Here is a 23,802-nt window from a genome sequence, read left to right as displayed (position 1 = left end):
TATTCCCAAAAATTTAGGTTTGGAAATTGACGTATTTATGGTTTGTCTCTAACCAAAACCGAGAAATAATTGGACGAATTAGCTTGGACAGACTGAGAAAAATTAGTTGAACACTATAATAACATGATTAATGTCTAAATCTGCCATGGAACCAGTTCATTGAAGTTAACATGAGGCACTGTCCACAAATTGAATGCAGAGTCCTTTTTGGGTGAAACCCCTATCTACCAATTTCACAATACTATCATATACTTTCAGTTGTGTACTTGAATTTTGAGTACTTTCTTTCATTGTTTCATTTCCTTTTTTTATACTAACAAAAAGATTATCCTAAATAGTACATGATGACACTGACTTGGTATATTACTATAAGCCACAACTTGTGTAATTACAATCCATTTTTGTGTAAAGTAATTAAGATTGAGGAAAGAAAATTAAGAAATAAATATACCTATCTTCACAACTCTAATTTTCCTACATACAAAGTGAGTTAGCTCCATGCCCAAATCTCATGACCACACAAAATCAGCAAACAAAAAAAAAAACAGAACAGAAAAAATAGAAAAGAAACAGAAAGAAGAGCATGCAAAGATTATGGCATCATATCTCCATGTCGTAACCTTCATAGGTTTTCTCTCTCTGCTTAGATTACTCTATCCTCTCCTGAAATGGTTCATCACGAGATTCCTCCTCACTGACCCCAGGCGACTCAAGAGTTATGGCTCGTGGGCTATGGTCACTGGAGCCACAGATGGGATCGGACGAGCCTTTGCTCACGAGCTGGCAAAACATGGCCTTAACCTCATCCTAGTCAGCAGAAACCCTTCGAAGCTAGCTTCTGTCTCCGATGATTTCAGACAAGAATTTCCCCAAATCAAGATCAAGATCATTCCCTTTGACTTCTCCTCTGGTAATACTAGATGCACTTTCTTATTTTCCAATGCAGACTTCACTTCACTTTTGGTCAATCCTATAGAACTAGCACTACAAGAAAACATCAAGGATTCTGAGGGAAAAAATCGTCGGAATTTCGTCGGAATATCGTTATTCCGACGACATACCGACGAAACACGTCGTCGGAAATAATTCCTCGGAATTTCTTTTTTCCTCGGAAATCCCTCGGAATTTTCCGACGGAATTCCGAGGAAATAAATTTCCGAGGAAATTCCGAGGATCACTAGTTTGTCGGAAAAAATCGTCGGAATAAACAGAGGAACCTGTCCCTCGGTATAGCCCGAACGTTTTTTAAAAAACGCATCGATCGATGCTTTTTTGTTCAAAAACGCATCGATCGATCAAGTGAAAAATATAATTAATTTCCTCGGAATGTAAAAAATATTAATTTAAAAAAAAAAAAAAATTTCTGAAATTTAAATTCGAAAATATGAAATTAAAAGTAAAATTGAAATCATATTAATTAATATTCAAAGTTTCACAAATAAAAATAAAACATTCCGAGTTTGTGGAAAAAAAAACTACGGGTCTGGCACGTCCGGAAACACCTCGTTCGGGTACATCCTCTGCATCATCTCCATCATTTGCTGGTTCAGCCTCCTCTATGCCTCATAGCCCGCCTGTTGAGCCGCCATCTGGGTCTCCAACAAAGATATACGATCATCTTTGTCCTTCAACTGGGCCGTAAGTACTTCTGGATCAACAAAGGGCGATGGTGCAGAAGAAGGGGGAACCGACCGGGTGCGACGACCCAAACCGACCAAACGTCCTTTCTTCTTTGGAACCGACTGAATAGAAAAAAGCCAAATTTAGAAATTTAAACCAAGAAATAAATGAATTGAACTTTTAAAAACAAAGAACTTACGGATTCAACGATTTCGTTGATTCGAAACCGGGACAAGTTGGTCGAAGCCGTCGAAGCGTCATCCTCGGTTTGAAGCTGAGACACTTCGTCTACCACCTGAGTTTGGACCAGGTCGACCACGTCCCTCACAAGACCGTCATCAATCTGGCCGGTCTTCTTGTTGGTATACGCCCTCCTCATTAGGGCGAGATCATCAACCGGCTCGCCATCATTTTCTTCTGCCTTGAAAAAAAACATAAATTAAAGAAACATTAGAAATTAGAAGAAATGCACAATAAATTTAAATTCTAAAACTCAAATAATTGAAGAAAAAGCGGTTGAACTTACCATGCGATCTCCGAGAGTGGCAATAGATCGAGCACCCAAGTTATGCTTGTAGATGCCCTTCCCTTTACGGTCGCTCCTGCGGTCGTCTCTTCCTTATCCCAATGCGCACACAACTCCTTCCAGACCGTGTCGTTCATCGACTTTGGGACCTTTTAATAAATTAAAAAAAAAGAAAAAGTTTAATAAATTAAAAAATAGTTTAATAAATTAAAAAATGGTTTAATAAATTAAATCGAACCTTATTGATTTCCCACTTCTTCTTCCACTCGTGAATCTGCTTCCCATAGTTGTCCATTACTTTATGGACGAAGTGGTGATAGATAAAGAGCGTCTCATCGGAATTCCAGTTGAACTCTTGCTGAAAAAAAAACACAATTAGTAGAAAATTTATATTAAAGATTAAAAATATAAGTAAAAAATTAGAATACTTACCGCAAACTGACGAAACCACAGAACCTGCTTGTCGGTTGGGAAGTGAGTGAAAGTCGGATGTCCACTGTCGAGGGCCGAGTACATCATACGGTTGATCCATGCGCTGATCCCGTTCCCAGATCGGTTGAACCTTATTAAAAGAACAAACGGTTAATAATGAATCCAAATTTAAAGAAAAAAAATGTTTAATTACCATGTTTGACCCCGTCCATGTGGATACGGAGTGAGATACGGAAGATGGTCACGACCGGGCTGTTGAACCAACTCCGCAACACGCATCACTCCCGGAGGACCCGGAGGAACAGGAGCGGATGCAGCAGCGGGAGCGAGAGGAGCAGGAGCGGGTGCAGCAGAGGGAGATGTATGGTTGGAGCTGTGGGGCGAAGGGGAATCCTGAAAATGGCTGGAATCCCGAGACTGGCTCCCCGTACCACCACGACCACGACGCTGTCGAGGCCGGGTCTGATCATCATGAGACCTGTAAATTTAAAAAATATATTTAATAAATACAGAAATATATAAATTAATTTTTTTTTAAAAAAACCAAATCCCAAATAATTTAATCACAAAAATAGATTTATATATATTTAAAATTTTTAATAAATATATAAAAATAGTTCTAATAAACAAAAAATAGTTGTAATAAATAAAAATAGTTTAATAATTACAAAAAAATAGTTTTAATAATATATATATATTAAAAATATTTTTAAATCCCAAATAATAGTTTTTAATCACAAAAAAAGTTTTATAGATATTTAAAATGTTTTGTAAAATCAAAAAAAATCGAATTTATATAGAATTTATTTTTTTGTAAAGTCCAAAAAATCGAATTTATATAGAAAAATCGTTTTGTAAAATACAAAAATCGATTTTATATACAAAAATCGATTTTATAAATACAAAAAAAAAATTATAAAAAAATTCTAAATCAATTCAACAAAACAAATCATTCAACCAAATCACAATTCTAAACCTATTATACAACCAAATCACAATCCTAACCAATCACCCAAAAAAAAATCTATCAAAACCACACAAAAACCTAACAAATAGAACCTAAGAGAGTGGGATAGGGTCCTTACATGATTTGTGTAAGAGAAGAGGGAGATCGCCGGAGATATCGTCGGATTTCAGGGGAAAATCGCCGGAGAGAAGAGAGGATTTGCGCAGAGGAAGAAGAGGGAAATGGGGAAGAAGAACGGGCTTGTGGTTATAAAACCTAGGGTCCGACGGACATTATCCGTCGGAATTCCGTCGGAATTATAATTTCAATTTTCGCGAAATATTTGCCCGGTAAAATGAAAATATTCCGAGGAAATTCCGACGGATAGTAAAATATCCGTCGGAATTTCCTCGAAATATTTCGAGGAAATACCGAGGAACTAGTGTTTGGGGTTTCAAAACATCAATTTTTTTTGCCGTATTTCATTTCTTATACAATTGTAATGCATACCATTGAGGATTCTTTGTATAGATGAACATAAACCATGAAATAAAAATTTCAAAACTAATTGAAAGTATTCCCTTTACCGTTCATTAAAAGGTATAAGTGTTTGTCTTATGTTGCGAGATTTCGTTCATACAATCGGAAAAGTGTTAATTATACGGTAAGGAACAAATTTTTGACTTCATAATGAACGTAAGACACTTAATAAGGGTTATATAGGTGTTATTCAAACGGCAAAACGTTGTTTTCGGTTTAAAAACCCTATTTCCTCGGAATTTCCTTGGATTATTCCGAGGGAACTCCGAGGAAACCCTCTTCTTCCTCGGAATTTCCTCGGAATATTCCGAGGAAATTCCGAGGAACTAGTGTTTGGGGTTTCAAAACGTAATTTTTTTTAAATAAACGCATCGATCGATGCGTTTTTGAACAAAAACGAATCGATCGATTACTAAGATGGACCGGGCCGTAAGATTGTGATCGATCGATGAGAGTATCCCATCGATCGATCGAGAATCTCAATTGTTCCTCGGAATGTCCTCGGAAAATCTTGTATGTTTTTTTAAAAACGCATCGATCGATGCGTTTCTGAACAAAAACAAATCGATCGATTACAAAGATGGACCGGGCCGTAAGATTGTGATCGATCGATGAGAGTATCCCATCGATCGATCGAGAATCTCAATTGTTCCTCGGAATGTCCTCGGAAAATCTTGTATGTTTTTTTAAAAACGCATCGATCGATGCGTTTCTGAACAAAAACAAATCGATCGATTACAAAGATGGACCGGGCCGTAAGATTGTGATCGATCGATGAGAGTATCCCATCGATCGATCGAGAATCTCAATTGTTCCTCGGAATGTCCTCGGAAAATCTGGTATGTTTTTTTAAAAACGCATCGATCGATGCGTTATAGAACAAAAACGCATCGATCGATGCGTGTTCGGAAAACAGAATTATAAGGCAAAACCCGACCTTTTCTGGATCTAAACCTTAGAACTCTCATCCCCTCCGATTTTCCCTATAATTCGCCCCCCTTTCTCTCTCTATAATCATCCGATTTGAACAATTTTGGGCTCCATTCCACTTGATTTTTCGAGCTCTACCTGATTCCTACACTCGTCTTCACCCTAAGACAGGTATACTCCGCGAATCTCCACATTCTGAAATCGTGTTCTTGAGCAATTTTTTGGGTTTTGTGAATTTCTTATTTCCGTGTTGATTCCTTGATCAAATATGCATGAAACAGATGTTAAAACATGGAATAGAACACAATTGTCTGTGATCAACGAGTTTGGAACAGGATTTGAGATGATTTAGGGATTGAGAATTTTTTTCAATTTGTTTTTTTTTTATCACAACTCGATTTCGCTTTTCATTTTCATGTTGCTTTGAGTTCTTAATTGATTATAACCATGTTGAGAGCAATGATTCTATTTTGTAGAGAATGAAGCGCACGAAAATGTCAGCAAAGAAGAACACACAAGAAGAGGGTTCGTCTCAGCTGGAGAAGCAAAGGCCAAAGAAGTGGGATAAGTCTGATACCACCCACTACAACAACATGAAGAAGGTAGCCGTTCCGGCTACACAACTAGCATGTCCTGAGACGATGACAATATTGGGAATCCAAGCAGACATTGAAGGACTGTTCCAGAACATGGGTCTAGGCCAACTATGCAACCTCAACGAACCCACTTATCCGGAGTTGGTACGCCAGTTCATAGCATCCGCATACGTCACCCGTCCCGATGATAGCCATCAGGAAGGTTTTCTGGCATTCGTAGTGCAGAAAGTATACTATGAGGTATCTTTCACAGACCTCTGCGGACTATTTGGATTGAGTGCAGGGGAGAGGACATCTGGTCTTTATTGGACTTCAGAGCTGTTGAACTTCTGGGAAACGATTGGCACAGGGGTTTATAGATCTTCTCAGGCAAAGGAGTCACTTATCCGGAGCCCAGTACTGAGATATGCCACACGCCTCATTGGCTCATTGCTATACGGGACAACCACAGCCGCATCAGTCACGCAATGGGAGTTGTGCCTCCTGTACCAAGGTGTGAGGCATTTGCTACCGGCATTTGGAAACTCTACATTCCCACCTGCTACTGCCTTCAACATGGGAGCGGTGCTGGCCGCAAACTTAGCAGGATACAAGGGGAAAGTAACCAATTCCAAGAGCAATGCATGTGGATTTGGTGCAGTGATTACTCGGATCCTTAGACATGTGGGTGTAGACTGCAAGAACCAGCAGGTAGCACTGGACAGATCGAACAACATTGCTTGGAACTACCTGGATGTCATTTCTCTAGTAAGTAAGGAGTTCATAGCTGGTCCCCACTCGAGGATCCATCGGGATGGTCCTTACGTCTACGTATTCCAGGACCGAGCGAAGAAAACACTCTACTGCCACCTGCCTCAGATCGGTCTGACTTCTCTACTTTCAGAGGCTGCAGTTGAGTTCCTACCCCCTGCTACCGCACTAGTAGACAAGCCATCCTTCTTCACGCCAAAATATCAGACCAAAGGCAAGGGCGTGGTTGATGAAGAAGGAGAAGATGAGGCTGCACAAGCCATTCCAGATGATTCACAACCCCATCAGCTACTCCCATCAGACTCCAGCCAGTACAAGCTGCAAGAGCTTCCACCGAACGCCACTTCGCGCCAGCAACAACATTGGAGAGATCAGAGCATAAAGACAAACAACGACATGCTACACAAGATCTGGGCTGCCATTTCACGTATCAGGCCGTGTCGTTGCCAAAAGGATGATGTAGTTCATCGGGACAACTCTCCATCCAGCTCTGGTTCGGGTTCGAGTGGTACACACAGGGTAAGAAAGAGGTCCAAGAGACCCAACGATGCAGGAACATCTGGAGCAGGAGACGAGGAGTAGGAGCTATCACCGGCTATTTTATTTTCTTTTCTATTCTAACGTTTTATGGTCTTATTTTCTGTTAATTTTGAACTGAGTTTTTTTTTGGGTTTCTTAATTATGAGTTCGTATTTCTTTTACATGGTTTCTTCGTTTTATTTGGTTGTGTTCTGAGTAGTTTTTAATTCGTATTCAGCTTTGCCTTGCTAGATAAACCAAATAACTATTATCCGAGGAAAGAGGTTATATCAAGTGTTCCTCGGAATTTCCTCGGTATTTCTTAAAAAAAAAAAAAAATAAGTTCAATGGTAGTCTGTTTCCGAGTCATCATCACCAGATGAATCTGAATCTGGATCTTGGTGAAACTCTCCAATCACTGGTTCATCCTCTACGTGAACGACGGCTTCCTCTCCAAAGTCGGTTAAATCGACTACAAGGCCAACTCCAGCTAAATCTTCTGCTGCACTTAAGTTGCCGGATGTGCTTGGTTGTAGTGGGTCTTCCAGCTCAGAACTTCCCTGAACTCGGCCTCTCGGGTTGAGTCTTGTAACAGTAACCCATGGATCATCTCTGTTCCTTACCCGGGGGTACTTGATATAACAAACCTGTAACATTTAGAAAAATTATAAATTAATACACATGATGATGAATCATTCTGAATAATTAACATTTAATTACCTGATCGGCCTGAGAAGCAAGAATGAAAGGATCATAATATTGCAGCTTTCGCCTCGAATTTACTGATGTAACACCAAATGCATCTGTTCTCACACCTCGATCTGGGGTGTTGTCGTGCCAATCACAATAGAAAACAGTACAGCGCAATCCAACCATGCCCAAATACTTAATTTCCAAAATCTCATGTATGTGTCCGTAGTATACATCATCTCCTGATGCAGAACAAACGCCAGCATCATAAGTCGTACTCGAACGTCTCCTCTTCTGAGTTGTGAATGCATATCCTCGAGTACAAAATCTCGGATATGACTTCACAACAAAGTTTGGTCCAACGACCATCTCACGTATCCAATCGTCAAATGTTTCACCTCTGGCCAAACCAGCAGACACCTATTAATAGCACATATATATATATTATATCAATAAATGTGAATTAGTATAAATATGTGATAAAATATATTTTAATTTGTTTAAAGCACTCACATAAGTAAACATCCATCCACTAAATTCTCTCTGCTTCATTTCTTCTAGTTCGTCCTCTGTGGCGTATCTATACTCGAACCGCTTTTCTGCCATGAAAATCCTGTATATGATGACAATAATGTAATTAATTAAGATTTAAATTTCAACTTGTTAAAATAAAAATTTGTAAGCTCATTTATTTACCTCTCATATTGAAGAACGTCTTCGCAGTTGGTGAGCAAATATGTTTGCAAATGACTGCGCTCCTGCTCAGTAAGTCGACGGTCCTTTGGTTTTCCGCTAAGTCGTCCAACATCTGTGAAAATGTCTGGAACCGTAACATGATATGTTGCCCGTTCGCCTCTATCATCATGCCGAGCAGGTCTTCTGTTTTTGGTCTGAACTTCTGCTGGAAAGTAGTACTCGGCAAAGTTTGAAGTTTCTTCATTGATCATCTGTGCGACTATAGAACCTTCCACCCTACTTAAATTTTTCACCATCTTCTTCAAATGGAACATATACCGCTCATACAGATACATCCATCTATACTGCACAGGACCACCAAGTTCCAATTCTCTTGCCAGGTGAATAACAAGATGCTCCATAACATCAAAAAATGAGGGGAAATATCTTCTCAAGGTTGCACTGAATCACGGCTATGTTAGTCTTCAAATTTTCAATACCTTCAAGAGTCACTGATCTCGTGCATAAATCGCGGAAGAAACCACTTATCCCTGCAATTGCTTCATGAACATTTCGTGGTAATAGTTCCTTGAAGGCGAACGGAAGGAGGCGCTGCATCATTACATGGCAATCGTGGCTTTTCAAGCCAGTAAACTTTCCTTCCTTTCTGTCGATACAGTTACGCAAATTTGATGCGTAACCGTCTGGAAATTCCACATCGTTTGAAATCCAATCAAAGAACGCATCTTTTCCCGCTGCATCAAGTCGGTATATGGGAAAAGGAGCCCTACCATTCTCATCAACATGAAGTTCTGAACGAGCACATATATCGACTAAATCCAGTCTTGACTTCAAATTATCCTTTGTTTTACCTTGAACATTAAGGATCGTGTTCATGAGATTGTCAAAAAAGTTCTTCTCAATATGCATGACATCTAAATTATGCCTTAGCAGATGATCCTCCCAGTATGGCAGATCCCAGAAAATACTTTTTTTGTGCCAGTTATGTAGTTCTCCAACAGCATCTACCGGAAAACGCTCATGTCCACCGACTTCTGGCGTCCTTTCTGCACCAAAATCTCTTAGTTGTATCTTCAAATCTTTCCCACAAATTTCCGGAGGTGGACTGTCAAACACCCTCTTGTTCTTCGTAAACAAATTCCTACTCCTACGATATGGATGATCAGGTGGTAGGAATCTCCTGTGACAGTCAAACCAACACGTTTTCCTTCCGTGTTTTAGTTGGAAAGCATCAGTGTTATCTTGACAATATGGACATGATAGCCTTCCATGCGTTGTCCATCCAGACAACATACCATATGCTGGAAAATCACTTATTGTCCACATTAGTACTGCCCGCATTTGAAAGTTTTCTTTACACGAAACATCGTATGTTTCAGCACCTTGAGCCCATAGTTGTTGCAACTCATATATTAGTGGCTGAAGAAACACATCAAGTGATCTCTTAGGATGCTCTGGTCCGGGAACGAGAATCGAGAGAAACAAAAACTCTCGTCGCAAGCACAAGTTTGGGGGGAGGTTGTATGGTGTAAGAATGACGGGCCATAGAGAATACTGTCTTCCACTCTTGCCAAACGGACTGAAACCATCAGTACATAATCCAAGGTAGACATTTCTTCTCTCATACGCAAAGTCGGGATACTTTGATTGGAAATGCTTCCACGCTTTTGCATCTGAAGGATGTCTGATCTCACCATCTGTTGAGTGCTCCGCATGCCATCTCATTGGTTGCGCTGTGCGTTCAGACAGATACAACCTCTGCAACCTTTCCGTCAAAGGTAAATACCACATCCTTTTATATGGCACTGGAACTCTTCCACTCGTATCTTTATAACGAGGCTTTCCACAAAATTTGCATGTAACCCGCTGTTCATCCGCCCTCCAATAAATCATGCAGTTGTCGCTGCATACATCTATTACCTGATACGATAAACCAAGACCAGCTACGAGTTTCTGAACCTCGTAGTATGAACCAGGAGCTACATTATCCTCGGGTAGAATACCTTTTACAAAATCAGCAATCGCATCCACACAGTCTTCAGCCAAATTATAATCTGTTTTAATGCCCATCAATCTTGTAGCAGATGATAAAGCTGAATGACCATCTCTGCAACCTTCGTACAATGGTTGCTTTCCAGCATCCAACATATCATAAAATCTCCTAGCTTCTGCATTGGGTAAATCTTCCCCTCTAAAATGATCATTTACCATCTGCTCAGTACCTACACCATAATCTACATCCGTTCTAATTGGTTCTTCTAATCTAACCGCTGGCTGAGGTTCGCTAGTACTACCATGTTCATAATCAGTTTCCCCATGATGATACCAAATTTTGTAACTTCGTGTAAACCCACTCAAATATAGATGAGTCCAAACATCCCACTCTTTAATAACCTTTCTATTTTTACAATTAGAGCAAGGACATCTTAACATACCTGTTTTTGCTTCCGGTTGTCGGTGAACTAACCCCATGAATTCGGTTATACCTCGTTGGTATTCTTCCGTAAGCAATCTCGTGTTCGGATCCAAATGAGGTCGATCGATCCAAGAACGAAAATAATTTGAAGAAGACATATTTTTTATGAATCAAATTCGTGTGTAAATAGAGTAAGAGGGAGGATGAAGATATGGAGTGAAAGAAGAGGAAGAGGAGTGCTTGTATTTATAGTTTAAATCCTGCCGACATACCGAGGAAATTCCGACGGAATTCCGACGGAAAAGGCTAGTTCGTCAAAATTTCCTCGGAATTTTGTAAAATCCCCCAACGGCTCTCCAACGGCTATAATATTTCCTCGGAATTCATCGGTTTTTTCCGAGGAACACATTGTTCCTCGGAATTTCCTCGGAATATTCCGACGGACTGAGGTTTCCTCGGAATTCCGTCGGTATATTCCGAGGAAATTCCGAGGAACCCCAATTTTGTGTTTCCTCGGAATTTCCTCTGAAATTCCTCGGTATATTCTGAGGATTTCATTTTCCGTCGGAATGTCCATCAGAATACCGTTGTTTTCTTGTAGTGTAGGCGTCTATATGTCTCTGTGTGAGCATAACTACAGGGCTGTAAACTTGGAAAATATATTCTTGTTTCAACAGCTAGCCAGGATGAAAAACACAATTATTCAATCCAAATGCAAAATGAACCGAGTAAATATAGTATACAATTGCTCTAGAATGCAAGATACACTTTAATTTGTTATAGTATAACGTTACTAACTAATACATGCATTCACAAGATTAAACTAAAGATCAAATGCTTTCTTAAAATATTTTTTTTTTAGTTTTTGTATATTTATTATTTTAGGGGGCCGGGTAAACTTCTAAGCTATTTCAGTCTACAAAGATGATACGCATGCAAAACCAAAAATGGTGGCAGATGTAATATAGAAATGAAGGGTTCTATAATTAAAAAAAAAAAAGAAAAAAGAAAAAAAGAAATGAAGGGTGTTGTATTTAGGAGCAGTGATAAATTGGAGAAATGTGCAGAAAGAGGATATGAAGCAATCGAGGAGGGAATCAAAGGCCTCGAAGTTGGAATTCTGATAAACAACGTTGGTATAACTTATCCACGAGCCATGTTCTTCCACGAGGTTGACCAACTCACATGGACCAAAATCCTTAGGGTTAATCTTGAAGCCACCACCTGGGTCACAAGATCTCTCATCGGACCAATGCTTCACCGCCGTCGAGGAGCTATCATAAATATTAGCTCCGGCGCCGCAGTTGTTGTCCCTTCTCATCCTCTCTATGCCATCTACGCCGCCACCAAAGCGTTAGGACTTTAACTTTTCTTTTATTTACTGCTTCTAAGTTCAATGCACATTTTATAAATATAAGCATACTAACCAACAAAATTAGAAAAAACTAGAGAGGTCTTAAGAAAAATATTAGATGGGAGTAAAAAAAAGATTCACAAGATATCTTATGTCATTTAAAACAGATTTCTAACCAAGATAAAGTAGAAAACTAAACTTTGGTTGTTATTAGCTCTAACTAAAAGTCTAAAAGATCTTGACTTAAAGTTAGTTACTTAGCTCAATTATAAGTTTGTAGTTATTTAAAATCATGCATTATAGTGTAAAACGGTCTATATTGGAATATTAAATTATATCTATTTTAATACTGAAAACTACTACAAAGTTTTGTTTCTTTTCAAATTACTAACTACAGCTATATCGGTGACTTGCATGTAGTGATTAAGGTTTCGGTCCGTTCTTTCTATTTTTTTTTTTTTTTGTAGTTATTAGTTGTTGTATAATAAATTGTGTATGAAACTGTGTAATCGACTCCACACATGTAAATGTATATCCCCACTAACCCACCCACATGTAAGACCCGTGAATTTACGAATTTTTAGATAGGTGGATGTTAAAGTAATAATGATGAATAATCACGCGACAAACCTTGTTCTAGGTTATTTGTAAAAATGACAACTAAGTAACGTTTTTACTTTGATAGCATCATAGCAATACATAGTATCATTTGTCCATAAGTTGATAAAAATGTCTTTGGTGATTCGGAAAGGCTAATTATCATATTTTGTAAAATGTATACACTAATTGTCATTTTATCGTTTTTTTTATAAAACAAAATGTCAGCTGTTTTATGAATTTTATGCTTGGTTGGTGCACAAGTGAATTGACGAATACGTGCATGCAGTTATGTTGATAAACTATCAAGATCGTTGCATGTGGAATATAAGCAGTTTGGCATCCACGTCCAATGTCAGGTACCTTTTTGTTTTCTTATACATTAGTTTAAAGAATACGATGTATGTTTTTTTTGCAACTTAGAATACGATATGTATTTAATTATGTTATGACTTCCCATGTAATGTGGCAGGTGCCGTTATATGTGGCAACGAGGATGGTGTCAGAAGTAGCAGATATAGATAAACCAAGCTTCTTTGTACCATCGCCGGAAGTATATGCAAAAGCGGCGGTGGAGCAGATCGGAATTGGATCACAATGCTCTCCATTTTGGGCTCATTCCCTTCAGTGGTTTCTCGCTGGTCTTTTGCCGGAGAACCTTCTTGATACTTGGCGTCTCTCTGTCGGTCTTCGTAGAAGAGGCTTGTCTTAGTTTGCTCGCTCTATCATGTTTTACGTTTTATAAGTTATTTTTCCGGTTACTTCCTTTTACAGCTTTCCTATAACTTCTTTATTAGAGGCGAAGCATACAATATTTTGAAATTTGAAGGAAAACTATATCTTTTGCGCTTTATCTCAAAAGCCAAATGTATTGACATACTTTGATTTGTCAAAGTGGGTGGAAAAGAAAAATACCCATAATGAAATTGATAAGTTGAATGTATATGCGAAGCAATATAAAAAAGAATTATTGATTTTCATTACTGAGTTGTGTTTTGTACAAAGAATAAGATGCATATACATAGTAGTTAGCAACTTAACATTAACATATTAATAACACCAATTAGTGTAAGCTTATTACTTCAATTCTTATGCATATAGAGAATACGATAATGATGTAGATATGTTTGTCCAAAAAAGTTGTAAATATAAGGTTGGTCCGCGTTACGCGCGGGATTTAAGATTATTTGTCATTTCCATTTGAGAAAAGCCAAGAAAACAACGCCAATCGATACTTTTAGTTCCTCAAGATGTTTGCTTTGTCTGGCAATATTTTTTGTCAATTGTTGTTTGTAAGGTTGTTTGATGTGGTTTGAATCGGTGTAAAATTAGTATAATTTTATATTGTGAATGCATTGTTTTCCCATATCTAGTAATGTGGGAGTTTGTAGTGGTTGTGCTTAATCAAGTATTTTTTGTAGCATTTGGATAGGGGATTCTTCGTGATTGCGTCTTGTTCGTTTCAGATGCTAACTTTTTTCTATATATCAGAATATGTTGTTTCATGACTTACTGAGTTAAGCTGAAGTTATTAATTTTTTTTTGAATATACAATTTTTTGTCGTGAAACAAGAGAATATAATCTATGTTTTTATATTATTCATAAACATAAGGAGCCCTTTATATATAGAGAATTACACCGTCATAGAATAATGCAAAGACTAAAGAAAAGAAATACAAATATGGAAAGAGTACAAATCATAATCTAATAAGGAAAATGCAAGATGCCGATTTTCTCTCTCTTTCCTGACGGTCGACTTTCTCTCTCTCTTGCATTGGGCCGGTTATTAACCGGGCCGGTTATGGACATCATCAATATGATTTATAACACTCCCCCTTGGATGCCATAACCATACAAGGATTGTAATACATTTTAGATGTTGCCTCATTAAAACCTTACCAGGAAAATCCAGTAGGACAAAACCATGGTGAAGGAAAAAGAGTACAACACGTATTACTCACCCTGTTCTGAACAACTCGCGGCTGGCCTCATGAACAGCCAAGATCTCCGAATGGTTTGAAGATGTGGCCGCGATCGTCTGCTTCATGGAACGCCATGATATGGCCGTTCCACCATGTGTGAAAACATAGCATGTCTGTGATCGAGCATTGTGTGGATCCGAAAGATAACCTGCATCAGCAAAATCAACTAAACCTTCTTTGTTTTGGTTAGTATAAAATAAACTCAAATCTTTCGTTCCTTGCAGGTAACGAAGAACATGTTTAATCCCGTTCTAGTGCCTTTGGGTTGGACAAAAGCTTAATCTAGACAATAGATTCACGGCAAAACATATATATGGTCGTGTGACTAGCCAGATACATCAAAGCTCCTATAGCACTGAGATATGGCACTTCGGGACCAAGGACATCTTTATCGTCCATCTTAGGATGGAACGGGTCAGTGTACAGGCCGAGAGACCTCACGACCATGGGGCTAGACAATGGGTGAGACTCGGCCATATTGAATCTCTTGAGTACTTTCTCTGTATATGCTATTTGATGCACAAGGATTCCATCTTATGTACTCAAGTGTAATCCCAAAAAAAACTTTATTTTTTTTTCAAGATCTTTCATCTCGAGTTCTTTCTTAAGATATTCAACTGTTTGGGAAATCTCTCCAGAGGTTCCTAGGATATTTAAATCATCAACATACACTGCTATAATCACAAAGCCCTGGCCGAATTTCTTTATAAAGATACAAGGGCTGATCGGATCATTCTTGTATCTTTCTCTCTCTAGGTACTCACTTAGCCTATTGTACCACATTCGACCTGATTGTTTCAATCCATAAAGTGACTTATTCAACTTTATATAGTGTTGTTCTCGAGTACTCGATTTGTTTTTCAAATCTATACCCTCTGGTACTTTCATATAAATCTCATTATCCAGTGGTCCATATAAGTATGCAGTTACAATATCCATTAACCGCAAGTCTAAGTTCTCTCTTATAGCCAGACTTATCAGGAATCTAAAAGTAGTAGCATCCACCACAGGGGAGTACGTCTCCTCATAATCTATTCCAGGTCTCTGTGAAAATCCTTGTGCAACAAGCCGTGCTTTATATCTCACAACCTTGCCGTGTTCATTTCTTTTCCTCACAAAGACCCACTTATAGCCGACTGGTTTAACATCATATGGTGTCCGGACTATTGGTCCAAAGACATCACTCTTCTTTAAAGAGTTTAACTCCACGTTTATAGCTTCTTTCCATTTGATCCAATCCAAGGTTCATGATCCTCATTCAAATCCATAAGTTCAAGTGCTACCTTGTATGCAAATATATCATCAATGTCGACATTCTTTCTGTTCCATTGTATCCCAGACAAGACATAGTTTATTGAGATCTCCTTATTATTAGGACCTTCAGTACCTTGAATCTTGGCGTCCCAAGAATCAGTATTAGATACATAAGGGCCGGCCACATCTAAGCATTCATGATCGGCCGCGATCGCTATTAGGGTTTTGGGATCGGCCGCGGTTAAGTCCCGGGATTTAGGAACGGCCGCGGTCGTGTCTAGGGTTTCAACAACCTCGGTTTCATGCTCTGCACCTTTCTTAGTTTTCCGAGGGTTCTTATCTTTGGAACCTATTGGTCTACCACGTTTCAAACGTTGTCGAGACTCTGTAGCAACTTGATTGTGTCCCTCTTGAACATCAATTCTGATTGGTGCATTATCAGCTGGTATATATGACTTAGTCACTCTTTTCGGGTCAGCAAAGGAATCAGACAATTGATTAGCTAGCTTTTGTAAATGTATAATATTTTGGACTTCTAAATCACATTCCTGAGTCTGAGGATCTTGCCAAGATAAGGATGTTTGATTCCATGTAATCTTTTTTTACCAGCTTATTGCTATCTCCCCCTAATGTTGGATGTTCGGATTCATCAAAGTGACAATCCGCATACCTGGCCTTAAATAAATCACCCGTAGTTGGCTCAAGATATTTTATAATCGTGGGGGAATCATATCCAACATATATCTCCATCCTCCTTTGAGGTCCCATCTTTGTTCTCTGTGGTGGAGCAATTGGTACATAGACGGCACAACCAAATGTTTTAAGATGGGATATGTTTGGCTCATGACCCGTAAGCAATTGTGATGGGAAATACTTATGTTCACTAGACGGTCTGATATGAATCAGTTCGGCCGCGTGCAAGACCGCGTGTCCCCAAGCTGTGGCCGGAAGCTTAGACCTCATAAGCAATGGTCTAGCTATTAGCTGGATTTGTTTTATGAATGATTCGGCCAAGCTGTTCTGTGTATGTACATGTGCCACGGAGTGTTCCACACTTACCCCCATGGACATACAGTAACCATTAAACGCTTGGGACGTGAACTCACCAGCATTGGTCTCTATCATTCCGACCTTAGCATAGTAAAAGGCCAGTAGAGAACGCATGTATATACTCAAGGAACTCTTTGTTTCCTTCGCCCTTAGTCTCAATATGAAAGCCATTCATTCAAATGTCTTTAAAGCATAATAGGCTTCTCTTAGAGCTAGGTGAATACAATGCATCAGATATCTCTAGATGCGTACCCTTAGGCAACAGGATGTTAGCCTGATCGTAGCCCTCTATGAGACTGGCTATACCCGGAATGATACTTTAGAGACTTCATATAAAAACTTTCATTCATTAATAAAATAAGTTCAAAGCAATCAAAACATAGAAAACATAAAGCAAAGAACATGAAAACATAGATGTCTAATTCAACCTCATTCTTTTAAACAATCTGAAGTTTCATAATCCATAAGATCGTCTCGGTCATGATTGAAATCATCTTCACCATCTTGATAAGTCATATGAGCTTCAGGATTCTTTCCTTTCAAACTCTCTTGGTAGAGGTCAACGAGATTTTTCGGAGTCCTACATGTCTTAGCCCAATGATTATCCATACCACATCTATGGCACACGGATTTGGTCGAGTTTTGTGGCTTGAAAGATGTACCACGACCTCGGCCATGTCCACGGCCTCCATAGGAGCCACGGCCATATGAGTTGCCTTGGCCTCGACCAAACGACTTTCGGTCTCGACCACCACATCCATGCCATTTTCTACGACCACAGTTGTGTTGGCTATCACTCTGGACATGGTTCGACTCTTTCTTAACCTCTACGGTCGCATGTGCCTCAGGTAATGGGTTTGTTCCAGGAGGTCTCAATTCACTATTTCTCATCAACAGTTCATTGTTCAGCTCAGCGAGCAAGAGACAAGAGATCAGATTAGCATAAGTTGTGAAGCCCTTCTCACGGTACTGTTGTTGTAACAACACATTGCTTGTGTGGACGGTGGAAAATGTTTTCTCAAGCATATCCTTATCCGTTATATCCTCACCACACAGTTTCAATTTTGAAAATATTTTAAACAGGGCCGAGTTATATTCGTCCACGGACTTGAAGTCCTGGATTCTGAGATTCCTCCAATCATACATAGCCTTTTGTAATAACACCGTTCTCTGGTGATCATATCTCATTTCTAATTGTAACAAGCCTCACGACTACAAGGTATGATCAAGTCTAGAACAATTAATCTAGCATGTAGTTTCAGTTTCAATCGGATTATACAGTTTCAGATTCAAGTATTCGATTTCAAACAATCAAGACTAGGTCATATGAAAACAGTTATCCTAACAGGCGGTTTCAATCTCAAGATCATGCAATCGGATTCATTAATTCAATCAATCTATTTCAAAGTCGAATTAAGCAACAATCAATTTCGATCAAACTATCAAGCTAGAATTCAATTTCAATTTCAAAGTATTAGGGTTTCAATTTCAATTTCAATTCAAGCATAAATTTATCAATCCTGGCAAACGGTTTTATCAATTAAACAATACGATTTCTATATGATCTTTATGCAATCGGTTTCAATGTGATTCAATTTCAAAACAACCATATTCAATTATGAGATTAAAAAATCTTAGCAAACGATTCCTATGTAATTATATTCAATCAATCAAAACATATAATCGGTTCAAGCAATCCAACAATCAATCGATTAGTTTAGGGTTTGTTCAAAATCGATCATGTTTTAGGATTTTAGGGTTTTGATCGATTTCTTGCATAGTATGCATTATGCATGTATGCGGCTAAGGATAAAGGAATTCGGGGTATCGAACTTATGATTATGAGCTTCCATTTACTCATAGGGGTTTTGATCTATTACCCTATGGTTTTGATTTCAACACATATACAATTAGGGTTTATAGTTTTATGGTTTCAATTCTTTATCAAACAATCAAATTCGATTATGGGTTCTCTTTAAGGTTTTGAATTACCTTAACCTCAAGTAGGGTTGAATGGACCACCAAAGAGATGAACCGCGAGCTGGAACTGATCGGAACGCGAGCTGATGTTGTCGTGAGCTGTCTGATTGTAGAGATCGGGAACGCGAGCTGTCCAACGTGCTGATCGGGTCGCGAGCTATCCGCGAGCTGTCTGAGATCGTCTTGTTTGCGAGCTGAGGTTGAACAAGCCGAGATCGTCTTAGCTAGGATCAGGAACGCCTTAAGCTGAAGCTGATCGGGAACAGATTACAAACAAGGATCGGGATGTAAGGTTTCATGATCGGGATTAGGATGGTTCGCCGGTAAGGATGTCACTACAAGAAAACAGCGACATACTGAGGGAAAAAATCGTCGGTATGTCGTCGGAATAATGTTATTCCGACGACATACCGACGAAACAAGTCTTCAGAAATAACTCTTCGGAAATTCAATTTTCCTCGGAAATCCCTCGGAATTTTCCGACGGAATTCCGAGGAAACAAATTTCCGACGAAATTCCGAGGACCACCTGTTCGTCGGAAAGCTCCTCGGAATATACCGAGGGAGAGCTTCCTCGGGATATTTCGATAGATTTTCCGATGGTTCAATCCTCAGAAGTTCCGACGAAATGTTCCTCGGAATATTCCGAGGAACGGGGTCCCTCGGAATATTCCGAGGAACATGTCCCTCGGTATATTTCAAGGAACGAGGTCCCTCAGTATATTCTGAGGAACATGTCCCTCGGTATATTCCGAGGGACCCCGTTCCTCGGAATTTAAAAAAATTAATTTTTTTTTAAAAATAAAATTTTTGAAATTTAAATTCGAAAATATAAAAATAAAATTAAAATTGAAATCATATTAATTAATATTCAAATTTTCACAAATAAAAATAAAACATTTCGAGTTTTGGAAAAAAAAAAAACTACGGGTCTGGCACATCCGGGAAGATCTCCTTCGGGTACATCCTCTGCATCATCTCCATCATTTGCTGGTTCAGCCTCCTCTGTGCCTCATAGCCCGCCTGTTGAGCCGCCATCTGGGTCTCCAACAAAGATATGCGATCATCCTTGTCCTTCAACTGAGCCGTAAGTACTTCTGGATCAACAAAGGGCGGTGGTGCAGAAGAAGGAGGAACCAACCGGGTGCGACGACCCAAACCGACCAAACATCCCTTCTTCTTTGGAACCGACTGAAATAGAAAATAGCCAAATTTACAAATTTAAATCAAGAAATAAATAAATTGAACTTTAAAAAAAAGAACTTACGGATTCAACGATTTCGTTGATTCAAAACCGAGATAAGTTGGTCGAAGCCGTCGAAGCGTCATCCTCGGTTTGAAGCTGAGACACTTCGTCTTGCACCTGAGTTTGGACCAGGCTGACCACTTCCCTCACAAGACCGTCATCAATCTGGCCGGTCTTCTTGTTGGTATACACCCTCTTCATTAGGGCGAGATCATCAACCGGCTCGCCATCATTTTCTTCCGCCTTGAAAAAAAACATATATTAAAGAAACATTAGAAATTAGAAGAAATGGAAAAAAAATAAAATTTCAAAACTTAATTGAAGAAAAAGCGGCTGAACTTACCATGCGATCTCCCAGAGAGGCAATAGATTGAGCACCCAAGTTATGCTTGAAGACTATGGCAGTCAAAACGGATATGAGTAGGGCTTATGATCGGGTTACGGACTAATGAGGCGTGTTTCATGGATTACGGACTAATGAGGCGTGTAAAGGCAAGTATATGGCAGTCAAAACGGATATGAGTAAGGCTTATGATCGGGTTGAATGGGCATTTATTAAGGCATTATTACAAAAGATGGGGTTCCATGAGCATTGGATTAAACTAATGGTGGAATGCATATCATCAGTTCAATATCGGGTTCTTTTGAATGGCCAACCAAAAGGACTTATTATACCACAGAGGGGATTAAGACAAGGAGATCCTTTATCTCCCTATTTATTCATTCTGTGTACTGAGGCTCTGATATCAAATATTAAGAAGGCGGAGAGGGAGAAACAATTAACAGGAATAAAGGTGGCCAGGGCATGCCCATCAATATCACATCTGCTTTTTGCGGATGATAGTCTCTTCTTTTACAAAGCTCAAAAGGAGGAGTGTCATACTATTTTAAGGATATTAAAGGAAGATGAGAAAGCTTCGGGTCAACTTATAAACTTTGATAAGTCTTCCATTCAATTTGGACACAAAATTGAAGAATCTGTCAGACAGGAGCTAAGGGATGTTTTGGGCATTCAAAATTTGGGAGGAATGGGAACATACTTAGGATTACCGGAGAGTCTTGGAGGTTCTAAGATACAAGTTTTTGTCTTTATTCAGGAACGATTAAATAATAGGGTCAATGGTTGGACTTTTAAGTTCTTTACAAAAGGAGGAAAGGAGGTGATCATCAAATCCGTGATTACGGCTTTGCCAAATCATGTGATGTCGTGCTATCGTTTACCCAAGGCTACTGCAAAAAAATTGACGAGTGCACTAGCTCAGTTTTGGTGGAGCCCAAGCGGTAGCACAAGAGGAATGCATTGGAAATCATGGGACAAAGTATGTGTAAGTAAGGAAGATGGAGGTTTAGGGTTTAAAGATATCACTGACTTTAACACCGCAATGCTTGGGAAACAATTATGGCGGCTGATAGAAAAGCCAGATACTCTATTTTCTCGAGTTTTTAAAGGTCGGTATTACAGGAATGCTTCACCCCTGGAACCGATTCGTTCATACTCTCCGTCTTATGGTTGGCGGAGTATTGTTTCTGCTAGATCTCTGGTAAGCAAAGGACTAATCAAAAGGGTGAGAACATGATCCTCCATATCTGTATGGAATGATCCTTGGCTCCCAACCACTCGCCCGAGACCAGCAAATAAAAATCAACACAATCTTTACTCAGACCTTACAGTGGATTCGCTTATTGATTCTCATTTGCGAAGATGGAATTAGCAGGCGATTCGGGCTTTGGAGGACCCACAGGATGTGAAATTAATAGAGAGTATACCTTTGAGTAGGACTCGGATGGCAGACAAAGATGGATGGCATTTCACAAATAATGGAAAATACACGGTTAAATCTGGATATCAGGTGGAAAGGATATATCCAGATAGGGAAAAACCACCAGTAGTGTTTGGACCTACGGTGGATATTTTGAAGGCACATTGCTGGAAAATACGGTGTCCACCAAAGATTAAACATTTCCTATGTCAATTGGTGACAGAGTGTATAGCAGTCAAGAAAAATCTGCATAAGCGAGGGATACCCGGAGACATTGTGTGTGCAAGATGTGGTGCGGAGGAGGAATCAATCAACCATGTGTTTTTTGAATGCCCTCCAGCACTTCAGACATGGGCTCTTTCAAAGATTCCAACAAATCCAAATATGTTTCCGACAAGCTCCCTCTTTGTGAACATGGATCATCTTTTTTGGAGAGTGCTTCCACAGATGGAGGATCATCAGTTTGCATGGATACTATGGTATATTTGGAAGGGAAGAAATAATAAAGTCTTTAGTAATATGGATGTAGATCCGCTAGATACCCTTAAACTGGCTGATACGGAATCAAAGCTTTGGGCTGAGTCGCAAATTCTGACTGATGAAAAGAGAGTTCAATAGGTTGGTGCAATGGTTCTTCCGTCAATCCCAGGAAGATGGTGTTTTACGGATGGTTCCTGGAAAGACAATGATATTTTCTCAGGACAAGGATGGTATAGTACTCTAGAGGGATTTGCGGGTTTGATGGGTGCAAGGAATGTCCGGGCGTCCCTTTCTCCACTTCATGCAGAAATGGAAGCTTTGTTATGGGCAATGGAATGTATGAAAAACTTACGACAATTTCAGGTTACGTTTGCAATGGACTGTTCTCAATTGGTGAAGATGGTTTCAACACCAGAGGATTAGCCAGCATTTGCAAGTTATTTGGAGGATATAAACAGCTTGAAGGAGAGTTTTTCCTGTGCAGAGATTATCTATGTCCCAAGAACGCAGAACAAGCAGGCGGATAGCTTAGCCCGTAGCGCTAGGAAAGAAACGTCTCTTGTAATTCACATGGATCAAGATCTCCCAGTTTGGTTCACAGAGTCTATATGAGTCTGTAAAGTAGATGACAAAAAAAAAAGTTATGCTTGAAGACGCCCTTCCCTTTACGGTCGCTCCTGCGGTTGGTGGAGTTGGTGGAAGAAGTTTCTTTCGTCTCTTCCTTATCCCAATGCGCACACAACTCCGTCCAGACCGTGTTGTTTATCGACTTTGGGACCTTTTAATAAAAATGAAAAGAAAATAGTTTAATAAATTAAAAAATACTTTAATAAATTAAAAAATTGTTTAATAAATTAAATCGAACCTTATTGATTTCCCACTTCTTCTTCCACTCGTGGATCTGCTTCCCGTAGTTGTCCATAACTTTATAGACGAAGTGGTGATAGATAAAGAGCGTTTCATCGGAATTCCAGGTGAATTCTTGCTGAAAAAAAAACACAATTAGTAGAAAATTTATATTAAAGATTAAAATATAAGTAAAAAAATAGAATATTTACCGCAAACTGCCGAAACCACAGATGCTGCTTGTCGGTAGGGAAGTCAGTGAAAGTCGGATGTCCCTTGTCGAGGGCCGAGTACATCATACGGCTGATCCATGCGCTGATCCTGTTCCCGGATCGGTTGAACCTAATAAAAAGAACAAACGCTTAATAATGAATCAAATTTTAATGAAAAAAAATATGTTTAATTACCATGTTTGACCCCGTCCATGTGGATACGGAGTGAGATAGGGAAGATGGTCACGACCGGGCTGTCGAACCAACTCCGCAACACTCATCACGCCCGGAGGACCCGGAGGAGCAGGAGCGGGTGCAGCAGCGGGAGCGAGAGGAGCAGGAGCGGGTGCAGCAGAGGGAGATGTATGGTAGGAGCTGTG

General features: G+C 39.4%; 1 protein-coding gene across 1 annotated transcript; it reads left to right on the top strand.

Moving 5' to 3' along the window:
- The first annotated feature begins 324 nt into the window (after positions 1 to 324).
- On the top strand, positions 325 to 13,491 carry LOC106399628 (very-long-chain 3-oxoacyl-CoA reductase-like protein At1g24470). The gene is made up of 4 exons (XM_048759048.1): positions 325 to 910; positions 11,729 to 12,014; positions 12,902 to 12,971; positions 13,085 to 13,491. The coding sequence occupies exons 1-4, from the start codon at positions 499 to 501 to the stop codon at positions 13,322 to 13,324; spliced, it is 1,008 nt and encodes a 335-aa protein (XP_048615005.1). The 5' UTR covers positions 325 to 498; the 3' UTR covers positions 13,325 to 13,491.
- Positions 13,492 to 23,802: the final 10,311 nt, after the last annotated feature.

This window comes from Brassica napus, chromosome C5 (assembly GCF_020379485.1).
Source record: "Brassica napus cultivar Da-Ae chromosome C5, Da-Ae, whole genome shotgun sequence".
Lineage (NCBI taxonomy): Eukaryota > Viridiplantae > Streptophyta > Magnoliopsida > Brassicales > Brassicaceae > Brassica > Brassica napus.
Note: the sequence above shows the minus strand (reverse complement) of the source record. Positions and strands in the feature narration are given on the sequence as shown.